The 26646-nt window shown below is 37.0% G+C and overlaps 1 protein-coding gene across 3 annotated transcripts in view; it reads right to left on the bottom strand.

Moving 5' to 3' along the window:
- Positions 1-26646, bottom strand: part of HSD17B4 (hydroxysteroid 17-beta dehydrogenase 4) — a 94847-nt gene that overhangs the window by 56373 nt on the left and 11828 nt on the right. For all 3 annotated transcript variants that reach the window (XM_041398406.1, XM_041398404.1, XM_041398405.1), the window contains 10 exons: positions 25238-25425; positions 22732-22823; positions 22120-22144; positions 20376-20504; positions 14768-14874; positions 13842-14075; positions 13365-13416; positions 11962-12033; positions 10363-10466; positions 7677-7742 (listed from right to left, as the gene is read on the bottom strand). In XM_041398406.1, coding sequence (XP_041254340.1) covers positions 7677-7742; positions 10363-10466; positions 11962-12033; positions 13365-13416; positions 13842-14075; positions 14768-14874; positions 20376-20504; positions 22120-22144; positions 22732-22823; positions 25238-25425 — 1069 coding nt within the window. The remainder of the gene's footprint in view (positions 1-7676; positions 7743-10362; positions 10467-11961; positions 12034-13364; positions 13417-13841; positions 14076-14767; positions 14875-20375; positions 20505-22119; positions 22145-22731; positions 22824-25237; positions 25426-26646) is intronic.

Genomic DNA, 26646 nt, shown 5'->3' with positions numbered 1-26646 from the left:
GACTGTAATTAAGGTCAGTGGTAAAGCTGATGAAAAAGGAAACCAACTATCCACGTATTCTCCCTTCTAACTGAGCAGAAAAAGACCTCTACCCAAAAGCTTATCTTACCAAGGAAAGATGTGTATATGTGAATACATGTATATATGGACACGGACATGTGTGTATGTATGCTTTTACAGATTATTTAAGACAAAAAGTAGTCAAGCCATCTTGTGAAGAAAACATCAACAATCTCATCTGCATGTGCCATGGGCTCTCATTCACATCAAGAACAGTGAAAATTTGCAGTTAAAATGGCAGTGTTGATGCTTCAAGGGCTCAAATTTAGCACAGTACTTAAGTAATTCACTGTACATAAAACTTCCCCAACCTGCACTGTTCATGCATTTTCTGTTTGTCCATATCAAATGTTTTTCAAATTTAGTATCAACTTACATATTCCGACACAGACCTCACAAAACATTAGTCACTTTTCAGTACGACGACAAATATGCAAGAAGCCTTTCCCTTAACCATGTGCCTCTCTTAATTAAAATAAACAAATTTCTTCATTGTGGGGAACTTCAAATGGATTAACAATTTTTACAGCCTTTACTAAGACATGTATAGACAAGGGGAGGACACAAAGTTGGTAAGTAATACTAACTTGTCAAAACAAACTGAATGCCAGACTCATACCTTGTCTTTTATTACCTTAATACACAAAATTTTACCATAATATAAGCCCTCAAATATTTGTCAAAATTGCCATGATTAAACAATTATATTCTGATCTTCCCAACAAGAATAAACACAAAGGACTGAAGGTTATATAAAACTTGACATTAATAACAAACTTTCAAAGTAATTACTATTACAAACAATTAACTATATAATAGTTCTGGGAGTACCATTTATGTATACTGAAACTTTTAAACAAACAACAGACAGGTTATCAAATCTCAGCAAAGACTTCACATCCCTTTGTTTGGTTTTATTATCCTTTCTTGTTTAGTACTTTTTCTTCTGTCATATTTGTGAACCTGCATAACATCATTTTCTCTATCATGAATTAAATTATTTATGCTATAAATAGGAAAAAAAAAAATCACCAAATCTCTCAGGAGGCTCTTTTGTGCTATTGCCTGAAATTCACTTAAATTTACACACCTTTAGGCAACGCTGTACTACAGTCTTTACAGAACAGGATATAAATCAGAATTTGTTCTACAACCATATTTTGATGGGAACTATGTCATACCTTTCCTGTTGCACAACAGCTTCTGTTTTCTCCTTTTTGTTGCCCATGCTGTGTGCATTGGTGTAGATGCACTTGGGCCACCGATCCCACCACCTTTTTGTGGGTATGAAGACATAATTCCTACAATGTGCTCTCAAGTGCTTCCATGTTTTCTAACACATCAATAACTCTTCTGTCTCTTCTGACACATGGATTCCATCTCCACTGAGACATCTTCCCTCAAATACTGTCATTCTGCCCTCATTCTTGTCCCTAGTGAGCCTGGTTTTATCTCTTTCCTGCTTGAAATCTAGTTTAAAACTCATTTAATGAGCCCTGCTTAATCCTGTGCAAAGATCTTCTATGCCTTCGAGACTAGGTGTACCCCACTTGCTGACAGTAGGCCTGCTGTTGTGCAAACTGACCCATGATTGATAAAGACAAAATTACACCACTGACACCAGGCTGACAGACAGGTATTGATCTGGGTCTTCCTGTTTCTTCCTTCATCATTTGTGTCCTGGTTTAGGACAAATTAGGGGAAATCTCCAAAAGGGAGCTCCCTAAAAAAAAAAAACCTCCAACCATCCCTCCCCCAATACCGGGTTCGGGAAGGAATTCCTCGGAGGAGCACAGTGGAAAACAAAACCTATTTATTAACAAATAACAAAAGAACACTCCCCAACACAAGAAAAGAAAAGAAAACCAGGCAGTGCTGTGGAGGGCGCTGAGCTTCTCTCGCAGACTCCGGGGGTCCTGGACGTCCCAGGTCAGGTCCGGAGCCGGTCCAATATCTTCGGGGGAGGGTAAGAAAGAAAAAGGAAAAAAAACCAGCGTAGAAAGCAGAAAGCGGCAAAAAAGCAGCCAGCAGCCGAGGCAGGAGCAAGCAAGCAAGCAAGCCAGCCAAGCCGCCAAAAGCAAAAGCCAAGGTGCCCGGTCACACTCACACCCCTCCCTCCCCGCCCCGCCGCTGCGGCAAGACGGCCGAGGGAGGAGAAGGCGCAGCTGCCAGACACAACACACGATATTGGGATAAAGGCTGTCACCCCACGACAATTTGCTAAATTGTCTAAAACACAAATATTTACATACGCTTAGGATTAAAACACATATGAAGACTGCAGAATAAAAGATGGCTTTCCACAGGTAAGGATTCACATTTGAGCTACACAGAAGCTTGGAAGGGTCTTATCACACCATTCACAGGCGTAAAGTAAAGCCTCGTAATAATGGACCTACTGGAAACAGGCAGAAAACATTTCACAGTAGATTTCAGCTTAATAATTCATTAAGCATTCATTAAATGCTTCCCACGATCCTCTTTCATTCCAAAAATTCTTCTTAGTAAGTTTTTATTGTAAAGTCCACTCTCTGACAACAAATTAGATTTCTGCATAATTGTTTTCACAACTGCCTCCAGTTACATTAGGAACTGTAATTTTAAACTGAATTTGACACAGTGAAAAACTAAACTCAGGTAGCTGCAGTATGAGCAGGACTGCAGGACTGAGAATGACTCAGGAAGGGAAGGTGACTCCTGCAGTCTTAATCACAGGATGCTGATAACACTACTTCAAACAGGACAGGGGCCAATTGTTTCCTCCTCTTTCAGAGAAAACAAAAATAATTCTATGTTTGAAAAAAACCCAATGCACTAAAAACCAGCAATTGCTTCATAACCTGTCAATCAATGCTAGATTTATACCTGGAACAGAAGGTTTTACATAGTTTTTAGATTAGTCTAGGTATGATTTACTGAATCTCTCTCAAAATCTCTGAATGAGTAAAGAATAATATTCACTTATATAGTGTATATATACGTCTCTTTTTTATGCTGCTAACTGTACCACATCCAGAAAAATTACCACCTGATGCTGTATGCCACTACTTTAATCATTCTCTGTACAATTACATTGCCTCAAACATTTATAAACATTCTTGCTTTATAGATTAGAAACTACAAGGAGAAAAGGTTGTAACCGCCAAGCAGCAGAAACAAATTCCAGCTCTCCAATGGTAAATTTGAAGGCCTAGCTTTTTAAAGCACCTCATATTTCTGATGTACAGTTTACAAGCTCAGAATACAGCCTCTGTGGATTTCAATTTCAGCCTGTGATGCTCAGACATCCTCCAGCTAGTCCTATTCCCAAATTCCAAATTCTATTGTCTAATCCTCTTCTACCAGTCACCGATTAAGGAGCACCCATGCCTGAGTGCTTGGGATATGTGGGTGACAGTGGCGCACAGACCAAAGTACAGAAAATCCATTGCGAAACAACTGCAGTTCCAACCACTCTCTAACCATGAGATTATTTTCCTCTCATTACTACTCCGAATATAACTTGTTGCAATAAATAACAGGAAAACTAACTTCCTACACTGTCTCAATTGATGTCTACAGCTTTTTCCTCGCATGTGGAAGGTGTTCCTGAAGAAGAGGGAAACAAATACACCATTCATGCCAGCATCACTGAAAACTGTATCATTAAACATTGCACACCAAGCAGATTAAGACTACAAAACTCACAACCTTTATTTGGAATTTTTATCTTTTTAGATATCTGTAATACTTAAAACACTATCATAGTTTTCCAAATAAAAGCAACTTTAAAATGACAGGATATAAATAAGCTACTTTGACCGACCAGTATTAAGCTCAGCTTCATCAGCTCTAAAGTATTTAAAAATTCTTGAAAGCAAGAATGGCCGAACTGCCTGACCATGGAAGCGTCAGAGCAGAAGTACCATGTGTTCAAGATCTCCAAACTGCATGGAAAAATAGCTGTAGCTGAAATCTACATGTGATAGCTCACAGGACACTGCATTGCAGAGTCTTAAAGGGTTCACAGTTGCATGTACACAGCTGGTTCAAAAGCATTGCAGGCTGAGACACTATGTTTCTCAAAACCTGCCTAAATGTGCCTTTTTGCTTTTTTGTCATGTCTATTTCTCCCTACTAATATAAGTAACAAGCACACAGAGTCAGAATTCAGAGTAGAAGAATGCTTTGGAGAAATACATGATACTGCTGCAAGCAAAGAGAATTTTTCTACTGGCAAATATCTTGTAAAATTACTAGATGTTTTATTGAGATGAGCTGACATTAACAAAAACTTGGAAGTCCTGCAAATTCCAAATACTATAGCTTTAGTTTTGCCATATCACAAACAAAACAGGTAGCTTTCAGAAAAAGGTGAAAGAAAACAGAGAACAGTAAAACTGAAATGACATGGTCAAAAATTTCATCCTGTGCACTACTGTTACGCTGTTTATTTGTTGTCATTACACTGTGTATTCTGAATATTATTTCTGATATTGGAAGACAGGTAACAGTTTTTTGGAAGGAAACTTGTAGAATATCAGAACACTGCGTTTTTCCATGAGCAAACAAACAAATCACACTACAAATTCGACACCTTACTTGTTTCCTTCCTCAAAAGTGACTTGTATTAGTTAAGGTATTATCCACTTTAAATAAGCACTGAAGCTTACCTTGTGTATTGTCAGAAAATGAGCTCCCAAGGAATCAACACATTTAGAAAGAGAGTGAAAGCTATATGCAGACAAAATTCTCCAGAGATACAGGTCATTGCCTGCCTGTTATTTTTCATTGCATTAGCAACCATTCAGCAAAATCAGTTTGATTGATTAATTTAAACACCCAGTTTGAAAACTGCCAGGACAAAAGCTGTGTAACTACATTAAATATTCCCTATAGGGTTGAAATTGAATGATACATTCCTTGCTAATGGCTAACAGTCAAACACCCTCTAGACGACTTGATCTTCTGTCAGAAGGTCTATTTAATTCAAAAGACTTATGGCAGTGTGTCTGGTAAAGTGAAGTTCAGGTTACAGAGAGAGAACAAGCTAGAAAAATACCACCACACATCTCTACAGGGCAAGATGCAAAAATTGTCATCTAGTTCTTTGCAGAAAAATTCATGAATACAGAAGAAATATTTCACATCCTTCTTCAGCAAGATGCAATTTTAAGTTTTAAAGGCTTTTAGAAGATCAGATCCTTCTAATTTTTTTTTAGCCACTTCTACCTTTAAGCAGCTTACATCATGGTACTGCAACTCATTCATAAGCACTGGCTGGAATTTAAAGAACTTCTCAGAAATGGGTATATATCTGAGAGGGATAAATATATATTATACCTCTTGCTATTAGTCTTTGATACCACTAACCAAAAGGATTACTTTGTTCTGTCAACGGTCACATGGCACAAAAATCTGTCAAGGAACTATATGTGGCTATACTCTTTCTTCTGCTGAACACACGATGGTGGACAGAAATAGTTATTAAGCCCTCCATTCCCAGTGTCCTCCTCACTAAGCAGTGCTTCACCTGGTCTGCAACTTTCTTCCTCTTGAAAAAATACCACTGCAGTAGAGTTAGAACTGAGTAAACTTTCAAGGTAACCAAAGTCATTCTCTTCAGTGAAAGACAGGTGTGTAAATATCTCTAAATTATGCATGTAAATCTATTTATCAGATGGTTTACTACATGATTATGATATGAAAAGGGGAAAAAATGCTGATTATGAAGAGCAGTTTAGCCAGGTAATTGTGGTAACATAAAAATTGAGAGTCACAACCATCACTGGACATAAGTACAGTTTAAGTTAAATCAAACACCATCTGCAAACAGACTCTTCCAGTCTGTTTTATACTCTGTATCAATTCAACAGTTGAATGGCAACAGTAATTTTTAGCAACACACTTTTCATTTAAACACTAAGACATTCAGAAATTTTGAAGCAGTTTGTGTGCCAGCTTCCATTTTTTAAAGAAGATATTGGGCAGCTATGTGTCATTCCACAGACAGACAAATGTAAAATCTTGGTAAATGTAAAATATTTTCCCAAGCTGTCCTTCCCATGAAAGTCTGTATCCATACATAAAGTTCCCGAGTGCTACACATTCTCCCCTCCTGTACACCCATTCTGTCATCATTACTGAAACAAAAATGCTACTGAACTAATTCGGCACAGAAGCCTTCTTGTGATTATCAAGTGATTATCCAAGTCCACTGGCTGTGGCTCCTCTAACTTCTAACCAGAGAATAATTATATATCTAATAATTTATATATCTACCTGTCAGAGTAGATCTTTAAAAAAGCAAGTGAAGTGGCTCTGCTACTTCTTTTATTTTCAAGAATCAGTTTTGCAATAGCAAGTTTCCCAACTTGTGTGTTATAGTGTCATTACTATCTTTTATCTCATGAACTTCAAGCATTTTGTGCATGACATCAATTCTAGACATATGGGTTTAAGGCTCAGAAACTAAAACTACCATATGAACAAGGCAATCCTAAATACCATCTGAAAATTGATGAGTCTGGAATCAATTCCAATATAATCATGCAGTGGAGAATCTTTCCAACATTCAAAATAAACACTTCTAAATACTGATCCTTCAGAGATGCTGTATCTCATCTAATAAAGGGTCAGCTGCTAGAAAGCACCTTCCACCACATTTAGCCACCTGCCAGGAGAAAAGTACTCCCACACCATTCCCTGCTCCTTGCCAATTTTCAATGAAGCCTATTGAGAAGAATAAGACACCAGTACCTCCTAGACCAATGCTGTGAATTTTAGGATGCAGCCAGTACATCAGTGACATAAACAAAAACACTGATCTTGGCTCTTTTTTCCAGCTGAAATGGGTAGGGCTAACTTGGACTTCAAGCACAAGAATCATCTGGATGAGACTTAATTATTCCATATATAATCAGAGAGAGGCTAAGCAGACATTGCAATTACCACAGTTCAGCTAATGCTCAACATTTTAATTCCATCTTCCAAAGCCACAGCCATCTGCCATGACTAAGTTGATTTTGGAAACACCACTCTGTGTCCTAACGTTGGTAGCTCCAGACTTTCCTTTCTTCTTTGTCTGACACCTACAGGTTTACCTTGAGAGGAGGTTATATTTCTGCCTGGGGAAAGCAGATGCCTGTGAACCAGTGAGAATGTGGACAAACAGAAACATATCCAGACAGTCTCTGCCAGTATTTCAGGTTTCCCTTGACTCCCCCTACTACAAATTTAACTTTTTCAAAACTGTGAGTCACAAGCAATTCTCTTTTTTTTTTTTGGGGTCACAATGTGTTTGTTTGCACCATGTGGTATAAATTTCAGGAAGCCTGAACCTGTACAAACATTCATCTCCTTCTTCTATACAAAATTTGTAATAAACAATTATAAAATTTCACCAGTCTCAAGAAAAGAATGTTTCACACAGTACACTGAACACAGTGTCATAAGCTAGAAGAAATTTTAGCTTTACACATACAAACACACACATATATATACACACATAAACATATATAAGCAAGTATAAAATCCTAAGGTATATCAAAAAACCTAAACTATTAGTTAAGATCATTTAACACTCCTTTCTCCAAACAAAACAAAGACTTCTACACCTAAAGAACACAAAACTTTACCTGATCAGCTGTTGTAACATCAGAAATTACAGCATCAGGCGGTCTCTTTGGTGGAACTGCTGTTACCTAAAGTACAAGTAATAGTATTATTAATATTTCACAGCAGTAATCTTTTATCTATACCTAATGCCAGAATACACCAGTTATGTATAAAAAGAAACAATATTTACCAAATTGGTATGCTTTCTCCTAGCCTTTCTACATTTATGGACAAATAAAAAAAGATACTTAGTCCACAAAACATCACTTATCAAGGTTAGCCTTACAAAGACAGTGATTCTGAGGCATCAGATCCTGCCTACAGTTACATGATTCACCTGATGTGTCCGATAACATTTTTTCCAAATTATCAAAAAAAAACCAACACAAGAATTTTCACTTAGAAAAAAGCAGTTGTCTCACAGAACAGTAAAATGCTTTGGAACACACAGACAAAAATGAAGCTTTTAAAATAATACTTTTAAAGGCACAATGAAGAACAAAATTATTTACTACCTCACCTGTGGACTCTGTTTCATTATTTTTCACCTTTATGAGCTTCCAGCACCTTTTTGTTTTACACTTTTTTCTTTTACCTTTTTTTTTTTTTGCAATTACATGCTTCATATTAAGCCCCAGTTTACTGCAAAAAAGCTGTTCCTTGTGTAATCTACAGCTTCATAGTTCCATTTTGACATAAATCTTACCAACAGACTGAAAGAGAACACTCTATCTATATCATGACAAACATAAAGTACACCATAATCAATTCAAGCTATTAAAGTAGCAGAAATAATTTTTTTTCTCCTCTACTCCTTGTATTTTCAAAACAAACAAAAAAGACCAGAAAGAAACTAGCATAAGCTCTAAAATGAAAGGAAGCAAATTGATTCACACCTGTAGTAATTTCACTTATCTTAATTTGTGTAAGGTCTTTATCAAAGGAAAGAGAAATAAAAAGAAATCAAGTGCTTTGTAGTTTCATGTATAATAAAAGCAAAGGTTCTTCCCTATTTATTAACACAGAGCAAGACCACTTCTTGGGCTGAAGACTTGATAACAGCACTCCTCTTGTCACTTCAGAGAATCACAGCAGATCTACACAATCAGCTTGATAACAAGAACATTACCTAAACATGCTCTCAAAACAAGCATAACTTGCCAGTTTAATTCCAGCTCGTATAAAGAAACTCAGCTTAACCTACTGAGTCATTAAAACCAGCCAACATGTGAATAATCAACAAAACCCCTCTACCCACAGGTCAAGAAACCCTCAACTTAAGAGGAGACACATGACTTACACAACACACTGCTCACCACAGACCTTATCTTGGAAATCTGTTCCTCCCGACTTGCAATATAATTTTAATATACAATAAAAGTGTTAAGTGACAAAAAGACACACTACAACATATGTCTGTTCAGCTTGGGATTTCGTTTTGCACAGAGGGGCGTGAAACTCTTCTAATTGGGAAGGTCTGCAAGGAAAAAGCAGGAAAATCCACCATTGGAAAACTGGCCTCTTGCATGCTGATGCCTCTGTTGAAATTGCTGTATTTTTGTCTTAATGAGACTACATCTGGGGGATTTTTTTTAATCATGGGAAGAAGCTACCTGAAACGGGTATTCTTCAAATGTTAAAATGTAAAATAATGTATACAACATTCTCACACTTCACTAAATAGAGTGAAGAAAAGTTGCCTGAAGTGCAATGTTTAACTAAGAAGTGCCAAAGCACTAAAGTGGACTCTCTGATGTCATCACAATAGATTAGCCTTGAACCACAGGGTTTTTTACATGCACTGCTTATAAAATCTGATTGCAGAACAATTAAGGGCTCCTTCAAAGACCTCGATACACTGGCTACAACAATTTCCTGTGAATTTTTTATACTATAGAGAGGCTCTTTAAAGCAGCAGGCATTTCAGTACCTGATTTGTAAAGTTTATATATCATAAAAATTCTATACAGTTGATATAGGTTTAATTAAAAAAACCTGTAAGTTTACATGTAAAAATCCCAAAGAACATCAGATACATGAAACTTAGGTACTTCATTACTAATGCTCAAAATTACTGAGCTTAACATACTCTTACTCAACTGCTTATTGCTGTAGTGCCTCAGTGCTCTAGTTCACAATAACAACATGAAGTCACAGCTGACACTGCCCTCAAACACAGTATGGATGGGGATAATGTCAGGTACCCAAATAGCTACCTCCAAGCATTTTGACATACTCTGTGTCCATGTGACAATATTTGCTACTTGCCAACTCTCTGAAAACAGTAAAGTTCAGCTCCAAACTATAATGCCACTTCTCTTTTCCTCTTTATGCTTTCCAAGCCTCTTCCATACAAACACATAGATTCAGAAAGAGCTACATCTAGAGATCTTTTCTAGAAACTGCAAGTTCAACCCTAATACTGCTTTCCATTAGTATCGTCTGTGTAATGTTTACCAACTCACTTTTCTCTCTAACTCTCAAAACAAAACCACTGGTTTCCCAAGACCTGAACAGTATCTTTTCACTCGGGCTCTGCAGTGAACATAAGTATTTAAATTCCATCTGAGTTTGCTCAGCCGCACTGCTTAAATGCTAGTTTATACTTCCTAGTTCTTACAGCTAATATTTTTCTTGCAGTGCTGACAGAACTCTTTATGTGTTTGGTGGCGTGGTTTTTTTTAATATGTTTATGTGTGGATTTACCTTGGCCTTTTCTGATGTTCGTTTTCCACCAAATCCTCCAGCTCCAACAAAAAACAAAGAGAACTGATTATAACACACGAGGTCCTCTCCACAATAGGTATCCACTGAAAGACAAAGAAGAGGAAGGTCATATATTGTCCTCAATCTCCTTTTTCATACAACTAGCATGTGTTGTTACAAGAGACAAGTTGAGATGGAAATTTTACAAAGCTCATTTTAACAACTGACAGTGGTCACACTTTCACACTGCACTGTCGCAAGTCACTTTCCTAGTTGGGAAGAGTAATGATATGTTTCAAATAATATAATTATCTATTTGAAAACATTAAAATTAAAAAATGAGCTATTAAATTAAAAAATTGTGACAACATTCAAGGTGCTAAAAACATTTGACAACACAGAACTGAAATTAGATTTATCTCAGCATCTCAGACTGTATTCATTTATTTAAATATAGAATTGTACCACAAAATATGATGTATTAAAAGCTACTGAGAATACCCAGTGTGTTAAATAGATTATGAACTCATACAAAAAGTGGTACTAGCACCTTGTATGAGAAGAGTTCCAGAGTTTAAGGTCACTTGTTTCTTCTTTTGAAAAAGTTAGACTTCCTACACTGAACTGAGACTCAGCTTCCTAGTGCAGTTCATAGCTATTTCATTCCTTTACATGTCAGACTGGAATTTACAGAACTGTTTTGTTAATATTGTTCATTTCCAGTTCTAAAAGAAATTTAAAAACCAGAGACTCTGCTCACAATAAAGAACTTTTGCATACTGCAGGAATAGACAGGCTTCATATTAGCCCAGTATGAAAAAAAATACAGCTATGAGGAATGGTCAGTAAAAAACCTTTTACAATTTTATCTGACCACTGAAGGAACAAAAGGTCAACAGCATTTAGAGATTCAGAGTCTGTAAATCTACTCTTTTTGTCTAATTTCCCAAAGGACCTTGGCATAATCACACCTAATGAGAGTAAGATTCTGAAAACTGCAAGTTATCAATTTCTGGAGACATTCTCATCCTCTCACTTGGATTTAAAAGGAAGCAAATGGGTTTCATTTAGAATAAAATAATGCAGACATGAAAAAGGAATGCAGGACATGCTCTTAAAGATCAATGCTTTGCAGATGGCTCTACGTAATATGATGATATAATTAACCTTTGCAAAACCATCCACAAAACACATGCAAACATGCAGACACACACCCCTTCCTGTGGGGTGGTGGAATATAAACTGGCTACCTTCATGCAGGAGAAAGCATTATTATTGTTAAGAACTTTGATCTGTTTGCATACTGCATTATTCTACCTACATAGGAACAAAGTGTTCTTATTTCAGTATGCTAACTACCCAAGAACAATTACACTTTGATCTGTTTGCAAGGTGCATTGTTCTACCTACACAGGAAAAAAGTGTTTCTAATTCAGTAGGCTAACTGATCAAGAACAATTACACAGCCACATCTCACAGAGATTTAATAAGCTAAAAGTCTTCACCGTGGAAGGGCTGGCAGTTATTGGTATAGCTAGTTAAAAATGAAGGCTAATAAATATAACTGCACCCCCCATCAAAAGCCATAAAACATTTTACCATCTATTAGCAAGACTGCTCCTGATCCTTTGTCCAGGATATCAGCAACAGTTGCAACTGACCTTAATTCTCCTGTAAGAATAGAACATGGACACATTGTAAGGTTTTGCTTCAGGAACAAAGCCCACAGATCACTCTTTACACCTCCTTACTAATTATCCTACTTACTCACTTCCTTATCTACTACTATCATTATTCTTGCTATTGTTATTATTATTATTATTATTATTATCATCAACATCATCATAAGCATTGTAAAAGTCATATTCATTACAATCGTCCTGACTATAACAACAGTGTCTGGGAATCTTTGCAAGTCTTGGTTTGAAGATCTGAGTGTTGTTTTGCTTGGGGGTATTTTTATAACTTTTGGGGTCTTTTTAAAATAGAATTTTGCTACAGTTCATGTATTCAGAGCTAAACACATCACTATTTCTTTTCAAACATATTGCTATCTTCAAAGATAGCTCCAATCATTTAAGGGTTGTCCATAGATTTGAGGAGGACTGAGGCAACCACAGTCCTACAGAAGAGAAGTTCAGTTCAGAGCCTGGGCACAGGGGTCCCTGACATTTGTCATAGAGGTTACTGCTTTAGAGACACGTGTGTATACAAATCAGCCTCTAGAATGCAAAACCAAAAACCTTTATAAAGTCCTGGCAATCCATTACTAATCATCAGACTTCTTTGTATTAAATATAGTTTTCAGGTAATTTTTGTTTCAACAAAAAATTCTGCCATTTACTTGCAGCTTGCAAATTTTTTTTTTGCTACAATCTCAAAAACTTAATTTTTATATACTACCAACGAGGAAATCGAGACACATTCATATCCTGAATTAATGTAACAAGTATCTCTCAGATACTGTAATCTGGGAAAACTCAGCCATCTCTGAAAAGAAATTGCTACTGCAGTAACTAATGCCTTGAGAATTTTGACAGGAAGTAATTGTTATTAGTTTCCTCATCAGGATGTCCATTTGTTTTTTTTACATACACAGTTTAAATCTTATCCTCTTACAGGCATACAAACACAATCAACGTTGAAGAATTCTTAGGTAAACATCCCAAAAGTTTTATGATACAACTTTATTGAAATATCTTGAAGTTTTGGTAGTATCAAATTACATTAATAATCCACAGGTATGGAGTGTATTTGCTTATTGTATCAAAGATGATGCATACTTTACTAAGTATACTGTAGAAAAGCAACACCTGCTCTCAAAAACACAGTTTCAGAATTCCTTCAAGAACACAACAGGTTGCCTCTCTTTTCCCCCACTCCTAGTAAAAAGGATATGCAGTACTACAGTTTGAAACAAAGCTTTGCTACTTCCATTTCCAAAATGGCTACAGGAACTGTTGTTATAGTGAAAAACACATGAACAACACAGACAGACTGACCTGAGGTTGGTAATGGTTTATAAAGCTCCAGATATTGCTCACCATGCAGCATCTATGTAGAGAAAGACAGTGCTGTAATAACAATCAACAGATATCTTTCTCCCCCAAGTCAATACACAGATATTTTAGAAAGTGTCCAGAACAAACAAATTTTAAAAAACCCCACGTTTTATTCTTTTGTTTTTCTAACTTCATCCCCAAAATGTTTTCAAATAAAGTTTTGAGCTTTTATGGTTTAATAAAAGCATAGTGAACACAAAGTAAAACTGAATATCAAATTCACCATACATCTCATCATAGGAAGATGCATTACACTAGTGAAGTAAATGAATAATTTCTTAGGATGTAAGAATACAAACCACTGAATTTTTAATTTCTAGAACAAAAGGAACTTAACAATATTACAGAAATACTAACTGAAGTCACCCTTCAGTTACATGACTCACAAGCAAAATTAGGTACTTTACTCTTCCATACCCTTGCAAGATCAATATTTAGTCCTGGAAGAGAAGGCACACCATCAAACATTGATGTCTGAGCAGGAATTACTCCAAAGCTGGGTAAACAGCAGAATTCTTCACTTCCTTCAAAGAGAAATTTTAGGTGGTCTGGATCCTTAGTTGACATTCCCACACCAAGTGCATATAGAATAGGCTCCAAGTGAGTGTATTTATACACGTTGGTACCCAATTTACGGCCAACAATGCTTGCCTGGAAATAAGAAGCCAGCATCAAGTAAAAATCAAAAACAGTTAATACTGAACTTGCATTCTTTGTGTAATTCTTCTATCAAACCTGATGCCTGATGTTCTTTACAGTCATATGTACACATAAAGTATGAGGAATAAATACACCGTAAAATATTAATGCATTCATTGCAATACAAGCAACCCAAATGTAAGGCATTATACCTTGCTTCAAGCAATCTACCTGAAGTATAAATGGCATAACTTCATACAGCTGTACTCCCAGCAGTGCATAAGATTTTTTCAAAAACAAACCACAATTGAAATAATTAACACCATAATAAGACTGAAATGAGGAAAAATTATCTATAGAGAAGGAGCCAGAGCAAAATGACACTGCCCAACAACACCCAAGCTCTGCCGCTTTTCTGAATAATACGCTAATTAGAGACACTTAACAGAACTTACAAGCGTTTAGATTCTGCATTATCCAGTCTATTCAGCTGTAAGTTTTCCTATTACCAATAGGAATAATAGAGACTGGAGTCTGGAGACGTTTTTGATTCTGCTTCCTTGGTTCACATTTTAAACCCCACCTTTCTTTTTGCAGACAGCAAACCATAGTACAAGCTGGGCAGCAACACTGGTCTCTCTGTTTTTTGTGTTTTTTGTGTTTTCACCCAGCTTTGAGTGTATCTGGTAGACAGATGTACTTACTGTGTCAACAGAAGAAGAGACCACTGATCCAGAGCTTGTTGAATTCATAGAAACATTCCCTTGAGATTCTATCTGGCTTAGAGCATCACTCAATACACTTATGGACTCTAGAGAAAGGAATTGGAAAAAACTCACTTTTAGATAACCATACATGACATACTCCAGTTACAGACACAAAACACACATATCAATCAGCACATGAGATACAGCCTGGTATTTCTCAGTTCACCTTTAAATACAGTAAATATACATCTACAAATTGAGCAAGGTGCTGCATTTTACAAGCGTGCACACAAAAGTAGAGGAAAAGTGATTTCTACAGAGGTTCCATCAGTTCTGCGCCCACCACTCAACCATGACACTTATCTCAACGTGTCAAGGAGAAGATAATGAGTGCTGTATGTTTCAACTGTCTAAGAAGCAAATATCTGAAAATTACTACCGATACTCTTATGAGAATTATTTGCAACACAAGTCACAGGTCTCATTTCCTGACTGCTACCCTCTTTCCTTAATCAGACAGATAGAAAAGCAAATAAGTCTGAGACTGAACAATGACAAAATTATAAATGTGAAGATGCATGGCTGAATACAGCTATAGTCACGGCAGGCCATCAAGAACAACTTGTTCCTTGAAGCTTAATAGGGCTAAAATCAACATTAAATATTAGAAGGAATCAAACAAAAGGTGATGAGAATCTCACACAGAAAAATAAAAATGTGTTTAAATCAGAAAAGTGCAAAATCATTTCTTAACTACCTTAACGCAGAGTCACTCCCCTCCACTTCAAAACCCCTGTGCTCATACTGACTTGCACTGCTGCTTGCATTAAGACAACATTGCTCTATCACACAGCACTATCTAAACAGCCTGCAAGGTGAATTGCATGCCCTCTTGCAGAATCCTGTTTTCCTAAGCTATCTCTTGCTTACCAGTCTCACTGCCAGAATCATCATAACATTTGTTTGTGGCCTGAATCTTGTGAAGAAAAGGAAGATCTAAGAAACAAACTCATGTTGTCACCTCTTCTGCCAAAGACAAGCTTGCTCTTTGGATACAAGCTCTGTCACAATATGACATGAGGTTATGACACTTACATAATGTGAAAATGTTCAAAACAAGATTTCTAATTTGTAAGAACCTTTTAAAAGGTAATCTCTTTTATCCCTTTGTTCATTCATTAAATGAATAAAAGAAAAGCAATACAGAGCTATTGGGAGAAGTAACAGACTGTTTCTACTTTTTCTGCATGAACAAAAGGAAGGTTTCACATTGCCTTAAAATCTTCACAGGAGAATAAAGGTTTGACTTCCAAGCAAACCTGAATGTTTCCTCAACTTAGCACGACCATAAACTACTTACATGCAGGAATATAAAGATCACTTTTAATGGTGAGAGCTAAGGATTAACAACATGCATTTTTGACAAAATTATTTGTCATTATTAAGATCAACAGTATAAAGGTTACTTGTAAATTAATAATAGTGCAGAATACTACAATCTCCTCTTCAAGGAGTCTTTCTTCCAGAATGTATGATGTGAGTGGACTATAAAATTGGTGACTTGGCTAGTGTCTGGCTGAACATTAAGGAGATCACAGAGTCATAGAATAGTCTGGGTTGGAAAGGACTCTTAAAGGTCATCTAGTCCAACTCCTCTGCAATGATCAGATACATCATCTTCAAGTAGATCATGTAACTCAGAGCCCCATCATACCTGACCTTAGATGTTTACAGGATGGTGCATCTACTACCTGTCTATGAAAAACCCTTTCCAGTGTTTAACCATCCTTTGTAAAAAATTTCTTGCTCACCTAAATCAAGCCTTAGTTTTAAGCCACTACCTCTTATCCTATTGCAACAGGCCTTGCCAAAGAGTTAAGCACTGAAAGACTACAAAAGGTGTCAACTGAAGTCTTCTCCAGACTGAGCAAACCCAACTCTCTCTGCCTTTCCCTTTAGAAGAGGAGTTCCATCATTTTTATCATTTTTGTAGCCCTCCTCTAGCCTTGCTCCAGAGCTGGTCTAAGTGTTTCTTGTGTCGAAGACCGCAGAGCTGGATGTTGCAGTCCAAGTGGAGAGGAGACCTCTGGGGGGCAGAATCAACTCCCACAACCTACTGGGCATGTTTCTTTTGATGCACCCTGGGATACAACTGACTTTTCAGGCTGCACGTGCGCACTGCCAGCTTTTGTCCAACTTTTCATTCACCAGCATCTCCAAGTTGCTCTCCACAGGGATGTTTCTGATGCCTCCATCCTGTATTGATACTGGGGCTTGCACCAACCTAGGTGCAACACCTTACACTTGGCATTGTTGAAGCTCATGAAGCTCCCATGAGGTCACTCCTCAAGCTTGTCCAGGTCCCTCTGGATGACATCCCTCAGGTGTGTCACCACACTCCTCAGTTCGGCGCACCCTCAGCAAGTTTGCAGAGGGTGTACTCCATCCCTTATCTATGTCATTGATTAAGCTATTACACAGTCCTGTTCACAATACAGGTCCCTGAGGGACACCATTCATTAGTGATTACCATGTGAACATTGAGACATTGACCATCCAACCAACACCTCCGCCACAGAACAGTTCATCTGCAATATCAGATTCAGCAACTTAGACCAATGTTATGGGGGGCTGTGTCAAAGGCCTTAGACAAGTTCAGGCAGTTGATATTCCCTTACTCAGTGATGGAGTCACTCCATCACAGAAGGCCATTGGGTTGGTCAGACAGGACTCACCCTTGGTGAATCTGTACTGGCTGTCTCAAATCACCTCCCTGTTCTCTGTGACCTTCCCACACACAGAGCTGAGGCTCACAGGTTGGTAATTCCAACTTTCTAACTTTTTTTTAAAACCCAACAAATATACAATTATACCAAGGGGTATAATTTTGTCAGAAACAAACCCAGTAGGAAACTCTTTAATTAACACAATTATCTTATTATTGGTATAGGGATATTTTTTAAATTGTTGGACTATTAGTGAACTCTAAAACCTTAAGTGTTCACTACCTCAGAATGGCCCGCTATTAGATAGAAAATCATTAGCAGACAAAGGGAAAAGACTAAGCTGGAGAACAAACATTGAAGATAGTCACAACAAAGGGCATCTCTTTCCAAAAGTATTAATTTTCCAATAAGGGGACATTGCATACGAACCATATCCCTTAACAACAGAGGAAACACCACAAGTGTTTAAACATTTTTAAAATACATATAATGAAAGCTGACACTTGAAGCTGGAACACTTTCTTATGCAAATTCTTCACATACACACAAAGTATACATACATATCCACACCTTCAATGTGTTTTACATTAATTTGCTCCATGTCAGACATAAGCTTTTAAGATGTGCCAGAAGGCAAACAATGAGAACACTTAAGTTATTTTCTGTCAATAGATAGCTTCTAAGAGAATTAAAAAGGCACAAAAATTTCTAATAGCCAATTACAGACCTTTAGCTGAAACTGGCTCACATTTTCACAATCAAAGAGAAGCTTGAGACAGAGTGCCTCACCCACGTCACAGACACAATAAATTCTGCTTCCCTAGATAACAGCACAGCACACTAATTTGTGCAAGAGAAACTACAGAATGCTGTGTAGAGTATACAGCCTGAAAGACAAGGATGGCTGTCCTCTGCCTCTACCACAACACAGTCTGATTCCCTTTCCACAATAGGAAGAACTGGACAATGGCACAAGAGCAAGTAGTACACTATGGAGGCAAGGAGAAAACAGTTGGAAGTTGCACCAACATGCAGTGCATGGTGCAACTGTGACCTACTGCACCCTGCACCACACATTCAGAAGCTTCTGCATCACACTTAATTTGGTCTTTCTGCTTTATGTACAGAATACAAAGTCATAAAGTCAAGTCTCTCCTATCAGTATAACTAAAACAAGAAATAAGATTTGCATCTCAGATTACAGAGTTTTCTACTACATTAAAAGCAAATACTTTATCTAATTCCTTTTTGGGTTTTTTTTTCCTACTGTACCTAATGCTTAGTACACAAATGCTGTTCACAACATCATTCTACTCAAATTAAGGAAATCTGCAGGAGGAGTTTTAACTTGCAGATGTTAGGTGTTGTACCCTTAATCTTTACTGCAAGTACTCTAATTAGTTTCCTTTATTTCATAGTCAAATATCTTCAAGCAATAAAGAGGAGAATCTGACAGCAATAGAAACTTTTAATAGAACTAAAAATTCTATTCAGCTAACGAGAATTTTCCTCAATTTTCCTTGTGCTGATTCTCAAAAATACACAATACAACAACTAATGAAAAAGTTTTTATTCAGTATCTGCAGCTTGATGGCACTGAAAGGAAAAAGCTGTATCTTGACTAAGTTCACAACAGAAGGCAAGGAATATCCATGTCAATGTAACATTTATGATTTCCTGACTGTAGAAACCTGCCATAACGTATTGTAAGCACTTTTACTTGAAGTTCAAAATCTTCTTCAGTTTTCCTTCCCATAGCATCAACTGGCAGATATGAAATACCATATATAATATTGAAGCAACTTTGAAAAGAAATCCCCATCTACAACACATTTCTGCTAGCAATCCATAAAAGTAACATAGTGCATGTGACAGGTCCTAGAACAGATCAGAAGTGATACAGCTGGAATTATGTTCTTATAAATACCATTCCATAGCACAACAGAGAACTATGTATAAACTTGCATACATTTGGAAACAGGATACCTGTAAGCCAAAGATCAGTAAGGTGACCTAGAACTACCGTTTGGATGGCTATATTCCCCAGTGTGCCAAGATGTGAGGGAAAGAACAAAGTATGTACTATTCTGGTTCTAGTACAGGCATTTAAAAACATATCTTTAAGATTTATAACAAAATACCCTAACGGATTTTGGAACCAACGGCTTAAACATCTACTGTGCATTTAAGTATCTTTGAAATTCAACTGACATTGTATACATAGATGCCTTTTTCCCTCCTGCTCTGCACTCTTAAATGCTGGCAAGGAACATGAAAAGTAAACAAAGCACTGAAAGAGAAAATCATTTCAGTCACCAGCCAAGGGGGTGATGTGACCCAAGAACATAAGGCATAGTAAGAACATTTTTGGTGTAATATATCCCACGACTTAACCAGAGCTTTTAGATAGTGAAATGTTCACCAAAAAGCAAGATTCCAGGACTGAAAAGAAAAAAACAATTTCTCTCTTACTATTCTGTCTGCATGTGGGTGCAATCAAATAAAACACTGTCATCAGTCTGACTCTAATGCTTACAATGACAATGATGTCACTTCTCTAGAAACTGTTAAGATAAATCATGTCTTAATGCTATATGTCAGAACACAGCAGTTGCTTTAGAAAGATCTGACCATATTGAAACAGTAAATTATTAATGTAACACATTTACAAGAAAATTAATTAGTTCTGTAGATTTTGAAATTTCAGCAAATGTTTGAAAGAAATCATTACCCCTTGTCCTATGGCAACAGTATACATTTGTCCCATCTTTCCCATATTTCTCAGAGGCCTCTATAAAGTACTGAAACGTTACAATAAGGTCTCCCAAAAAGATTCTGAACCCCAGGCTGAATAGCCCCAACTTAAAAGACTCCCTTACCTTGGATGGTTCTGGGTTTGCTGGCATTATCAAAGTCACACACCTTGTCCCATTTATCTCTCACTGCTTCAGGTGTCATTGGCTGATTCTTTCCCCTGGCAATGGCACCCAAGGATCGCTCCCAGCGCACTAATGGGAAACATCAGCCAGAAAGTTCCAGTAACAAAAAAGCTTTTAATATCTTTAGACAACTTTCCTCTAGGCCACCACCTTCGAGATGGTACAATAAGGGAAACATTTTAAGTACTCCAATGTAACTCACCAGTATAACTTCCAGCTGGACTAAAAGGGCTCACTGCTTTAACTAGCATTTAGAAAGGGAATAGCATTGATTTTAAGTTCCACTGAAACTATAACAGACTTTTTACTCTCCAGAAACACTGGTTTTAGGATTCTGTCTACTGAAAAGTTATAGCTATATTTATCTACAGACTTTCTCTTCTGACATGACTTTGACTACTACTGCTTAGGAATCTTCTGAAAGCATAGGAAACGACGGGGAAAAAGTGAAAACTACTTGTTAGCTGTAAAAGAACCTTAATACCAGTAGTCAGCATCTCTAAATGTTTTCTGAAGTTGCATTTCAATACTGTAACCTGAGAGAAACTGGTAAGGCCAATGTGAAATTATTTCCAAAAGGATACTGACTTCCTGGATTGTAATTCAAATACTTCATCAGTCATGTTGGGTTTGCCATTAATTAGCAGAAGGCAATGAATATGGCCGTACTGGTACCTCATTAACAATCTGGTTTCATTTCAGTGACTTCAACCATAGCCATTATAATGATGAAAAATGGTATTTTCTCTTGATCAAAGTGTACATTTTCAGCTGCATTAAAACCTAACTGCTTCTGAAGGGCAGCAAAACATTTTGTGCTGCACTGCTTCTTTTAATCTGTTTGCCACACCTCTTGGAAACACTATTCCAGCTACACAGAACACTTGCAGTTAGTTAGAAATGTACAAAATGGTTATCAAGATGGAAAAAAAAATAATTAAAAGTAAGCAGAACGACTTCCTGAATTAATAGTGCTACTTCCAACCCTCGGATACTTATGAAGGCTGAAAAGTTGTACAGATCATGATAACAGTGCTTGTACTAGGTTCAATGGATTTAGGAAAAAAAAGTCAAGATATCTCACACACTAAGTATTTTGTCTTCTCCTAAGTCCTCAGTACTGCCTGCAAGTTTTCCTTAAATTAGTATTTAAGTTAGTTACTGGAGTCACTAAGGAAAATACATGGGTAGCATAGCTACTGGTTATTTAAGAAGACTAATTGCCTTAACATGCCTACATACTAGTATTTCATTAGAAGCGTAAGTAATAGTGGAAAGCAATTAAAAAGATGAAAAAATAAAAACATGCCTGTTTATCAACATGTGGTATTTTATATCATGAAAAATTAAAGTTACCAAGAAAAGGCAACAAAGTGTACTTAGCACTACAAATTCGACTTCAAATTATGCCCAGGATCCAAGAGTTGAAGTTACTCAGGCAGATTTTCTTGTTAGTTCAAAAGCGTAACAATGCACATACCGAAGTTACCAGCTTTTCTCACATGAAGTTAAAAGTTTTAACTTTTACCAAATACAAGCAGTCTCCTCAGAACCCCAGGCTTTTATTCATTTTCTTGCCTGAGTAAAAAATGTCTTGAGCGTACACATTAAGTCTAAAGAAAATTTGCACAGTCTAGATGTCAATTCCAAAAACAAGATCAATCCTCCAGCATAAAGTACTTACATTTTCCAATCCACCCAGCTCCCACCTGCCAAGAAAAAAAGAATATAATCAGCTTAGGACATGTCACAAAGCAAAGCTTTGGTAATGCTGGGAAACAAAACTATATTTCAGAACAAACTCAATATATTAAGAATTTCTGAACTACTGCTGGTTGTCTTTAACAGTTTAGTTAAGCACCTGAATGTGACCAACGTAAAACAGTTTCCATCCAATATATGAGTTAGCAGTTTGATGCCAATACCTATAATGAATATCAAAATTACGTAATTGCTCCTTCCTGCAAGCTACTTGCTAGGTTAGAACGACTTTGAGAACAAAAACGTATTTTGAATTTTGGTATCTTTTCAATCTTAAAAGTGTACAATAAGAATTGTAACAATCAAATTGGTAGCATTTTGAGCACAGAACAGAACTTGACTAAACTGCGACTGCTTGAAGTACTTGTCAAATACTGTACAACCAGATCAATATGTCTTCTGTCTATGCTGAGTATGTAGTTTACACATGGTAATTTAATTTCAGCAAAAAGTTTAAGGCTGGACAACAACTGATTTTGGGGGAAAGAGCAAAGGGAGGGAAGGAGGGAGAAGAAAGGAAAAATAAAAAAATTACCTCAAACAGACTGCCATTTTCAGCACAGCTCTCGTGGCAAAGCCAAACTACTAAAGGAGCAACATATTCTGGTTTGAAAGCATCGACCAGATCTAGAGGAAATTGGAGGGGGGAAACATGAAATAGAAATACTCTATGGTTTCACCAAATTATTTAATCTAACACCCTCTTATGAACAGCAGAACCAGGAGAATTTTATCAATCGTATTCTGTAATTAAAAGAAAGGCCCAGGTAAATGAAACATTTGAAGATTCAATAAATATGAATGTCTAGTGAGATACATATATGCTGCCTAAGCCCACGACATGGCTTCTCAGCCAGAGAGATGAAAGCCTGTTTAACTGTTGGGAACACTGCTACATGCAGACTGCAAAGCCAGATAACCTTCCTAAATTTCCACCTGACAGGCAGCCTGAAATAAGGACAAGACAGCTATACATAATCCTGACGAAGATGTACCTGAGCTATTTTCCTTTTAATATGCTAGTCAACTATATAGACAAGACATTACGAAAATAACTGCAGTGGCTGATTGTTTAAGAGTTATCTCACTTAGAAATGCTGATTTTTCCAAACAATATAGAGAATTATCACTCTGCTAATTTACATATCAATGCTATTTTTGAATTTTCATTGACATCCAGCACAATAGAAAGCTATCTGAAAATTGAGACATTGTCATGGAACAGTGTGGTTGTCCAGGCAGCTCTTGTCACATATTCTATCCACTGTCTGAATATTAACTTTGCTTAATTTCCTCTTTCAGTTTTTAGAATATTATTCTTTCAACAGCAGTAGATATGCAGCTGTCCCTCAGCTAAAGGTCATCAAGCATTTTCAATGGTAGCCAGATTTTCCCAGATGGAGAGCTAGGAAAGCTTATCATTACAAGTACTTCTTCATTAGCAAAACTAAGGTAAACAGAAGTTCATTTTCAAAAGTTCCATAAAAGTAGAAGAAAGTTGAATTCCATTCAATATGGCATGTTGTAAGTGCACAGCAAACCCCTTAGGCTTTTCCAAAGTATTCTACTTTATGCCACACATAATTTAGTCTCAAAATCTAGCCCTATACTATTATCATTAATACTTGCAATCCACTCTTAAAATAATTTAAAAATAGATACTAGAAGTTAAAAAAAAAACCAAAAAACAACCATACAAAAGATGCAAAAAAGATGCAAACTACATTTAAGAGTTCTTAGCAAGAACAAGAATATGTGGGTGAAGTTGAACATAAGTAACAATGTATGGCAATGTATGGCAATGAAAAAGCACAGGTGCCTGCAGACACCTGAAGACAAATAGGAAAGTCCTGACTAAGATTAACAAGGATAATTTGATCACCTCTGAATATGATTTTTAGGTTTCGGTATTCAAATCTTCTAGGAGTACTTGAAAAACTGGATAGGAATGGAATGAACAAGATAAGAAATAAATCATCAGAGCTGTAAGTATCTTACAGAGAGACCAAAGGATCTCACTCTCCTTAAAATGACTAAGAAAGAAAATTCTGCAGTACTTTTTATCATCCTATGTAGATTAAATATCTTCAGAACTTGCCAGCTACTGTAATCCATTTTGCGTTGCATGCTTCATGTGTTTAGATCTCCTATAAAAATTCCATTAAATCCTGGAACTTACAACTTACAAGACTGCTCGAATCATGACCACTTGGATTATTTAAACCTAAACCAGGCTACTTCAATCAAACAAAATCAAGCATTCGATCTGTGCATAACATACAAAATATATTACTCTCCAATACCCTGTCTATCAGTCTGACAAATGTGATGATTTCCTTGGCTTTGAAATCTGCCCAATATAAGGCAAAAGAAGGTCAGGAGTGAAATGAAATACGCTGATTCTAGAAGATTTTCTGAGAGCAATTTCCTTTAACAGACCTTTTTTTTTTTCCAAATTATTTTTCTTTCTTCTGGTCATTTGCTGAAGTAATTAGTCAGTCTATTTATCGTAAATTTACACTTACACACACTTACTCTGTTAAACCTGTTCAACCTTTCAAAGATTAGTAGCTGTGCAGTATAGAAAAATTAAGCAACTCAGTTCACTATCATCTCTTGCTGATCATGGAACCACTAAGTACACACATGACATGTTGTGTAAAAACCAAGTATTCTGCAATTAGGCAATACTGTAACAAGTGCAAACTCCATATGCACATACTTGATGTCACATGTGATGAAACAAACAAGCCTTTCCACTAGTGTAGGAGGATTGTGGAAGAGATTACAATTAAAGAGCCTTGCTACATGAAATTGCTTTTGCAAATGAGAAAATTTGCCTCGTATCTTGTGGCAGAAAGTAAAATTCCTCACAAAAGACAAAGCAAATAAGTTGACAGTTCAAAGACAAAAAGACAGTAGGAAAAATGAACTGGTAGTACATGAAGTGTGAAGGACTTGCATTTTCTAAGAGGTAAGAAAGTTTGTTGTGCTTCAATTCATTGAAAAATACCAGTACATGTAGACCTTAAATTATTCACCTTGTGGCATGACAGTCTGGGTCAGCCTGGATCCAGCAGTAGGAGCAATTGTGTTGCAGTGGATGTTATACTTCCGACCTTCAATTGCAATTGTGTTTGCAAGACCCAAAAGGCCAAGTTTTGCAGCACTGTAGTTTGCCTGACCAAAGTTTCCGTATATTCCAGCAGCTGAGGATGTCATAATTATTCTTAGGGGAGAAGAGAGGAAAAAAAAATAAATTATTTCTTCAAGTTACTTGATTCTACACAACAACATTTGCCACCTTTGGCAATATAGTCTCCATATTCCACAAAACAAATAAAATATTACTTGTTAGTTTTGCTAACAATCATGTAACTAATGTTTGATGGATAGCAAACATCTCACAAATCCTGACCATTGTCAAAGCAGCAGAAAACGAACAAAGTCATGAGGCTTTCTGAGTGATATTGCAACACTAGGAAAGACATTCTCTGACATTAGGTCCTGTATAGAGAAAAGTAATTTTTTTCATTTCTCTCCTCATTTCACATGGTTTTATTCTCACAACTAATAAAAGGTTTCATCACTCAGAAGAAAATTACTTTGCTGAAAATTACTTCCCTTAATATTATCTACCTGGTAATATCTGAAAAGATGTTCTTACAGAATTCACATTCAAAGAACTCTAATATGCATTAAATGCATGTCAGAAGACAGGAAAGGAAAGTTGCTCTTTGCTGTTCCCATTATTGCTTTGGAGGTAACTGAACTGCTCAGACAAGAGCTCTAAACCCACTACAGTTCACAGCTGGTTTGAGGCAAGAAAACATTGTGCTGCAGACCATCTCAATTCAATAGAAATGGGTCTACATCTTCACTTTTAAAGGAACCCTGTCATGGTTTGACACTGGCCAAATGCCAGGAAAGCTCCTTGCTCACCCTCCCCTCCCAGAGCTGGGCAGAGGACAGAAAAAAATTAACAATGGGGTCGTGAGTTAAGGACTGGGAGAAAACAATCCAAGGGCAAAACAGGCGCAACTTAAATGTACCAATGAATTTATCACTAAGAAAGACAGAGAAGTATAATGAGAAGTAAAATAAGCCCTTTCTAAAATAACCCCTCCTTCCTTCCCACCAACATCATGGAGACAGGGCATGATGGTTTGGTCAGTTATCACCAAGATCTTCTTCTGCTGCTCCAGGAGAGGAGTCCATTGCCTGTGAGACCATGGGGTCCCTCCCACAGGAGACAGTTCTCCCTGAAATTCTTCAGCATGTCACAAGCAGCAGCCATACCACACCTGCTGCAAACGTGAGTCACTCCCACAGGCAGACAGTCCTCCCAAAACTGCTGTGACATGGGTCACTCTTTCAATGGGGTGCAGTCCTCCATGGACAGGCTGCTCCAGACTGGAACAAGGGCCCTCTCTCTCCACCAGGTCTTCCA

The sequence above is a fragment of the Onychostruthus taczanowskii genome, unplaced genomic scaffold (assembly GCF_017590055.1).
Source record: "Onychostruthus taczanowskii isolate IOZ18803 unplaced genomic scaffold, ASM1759005v1 scaffold147, whole genome shotgun sequence".
In the NCBI taxonomy this organism is placed as follows: domain Eukaryota; kingdom Metazoa; phylum Chordata; class Aves; order Passeriformes; family Passeridae; genus Onychostruthus; species Onychostruthus taczanowskii.
Note: the sequence above shows the minus strand (reverse complement) of the source record. Positions and strands in the feature narration are given on the sequence as shown.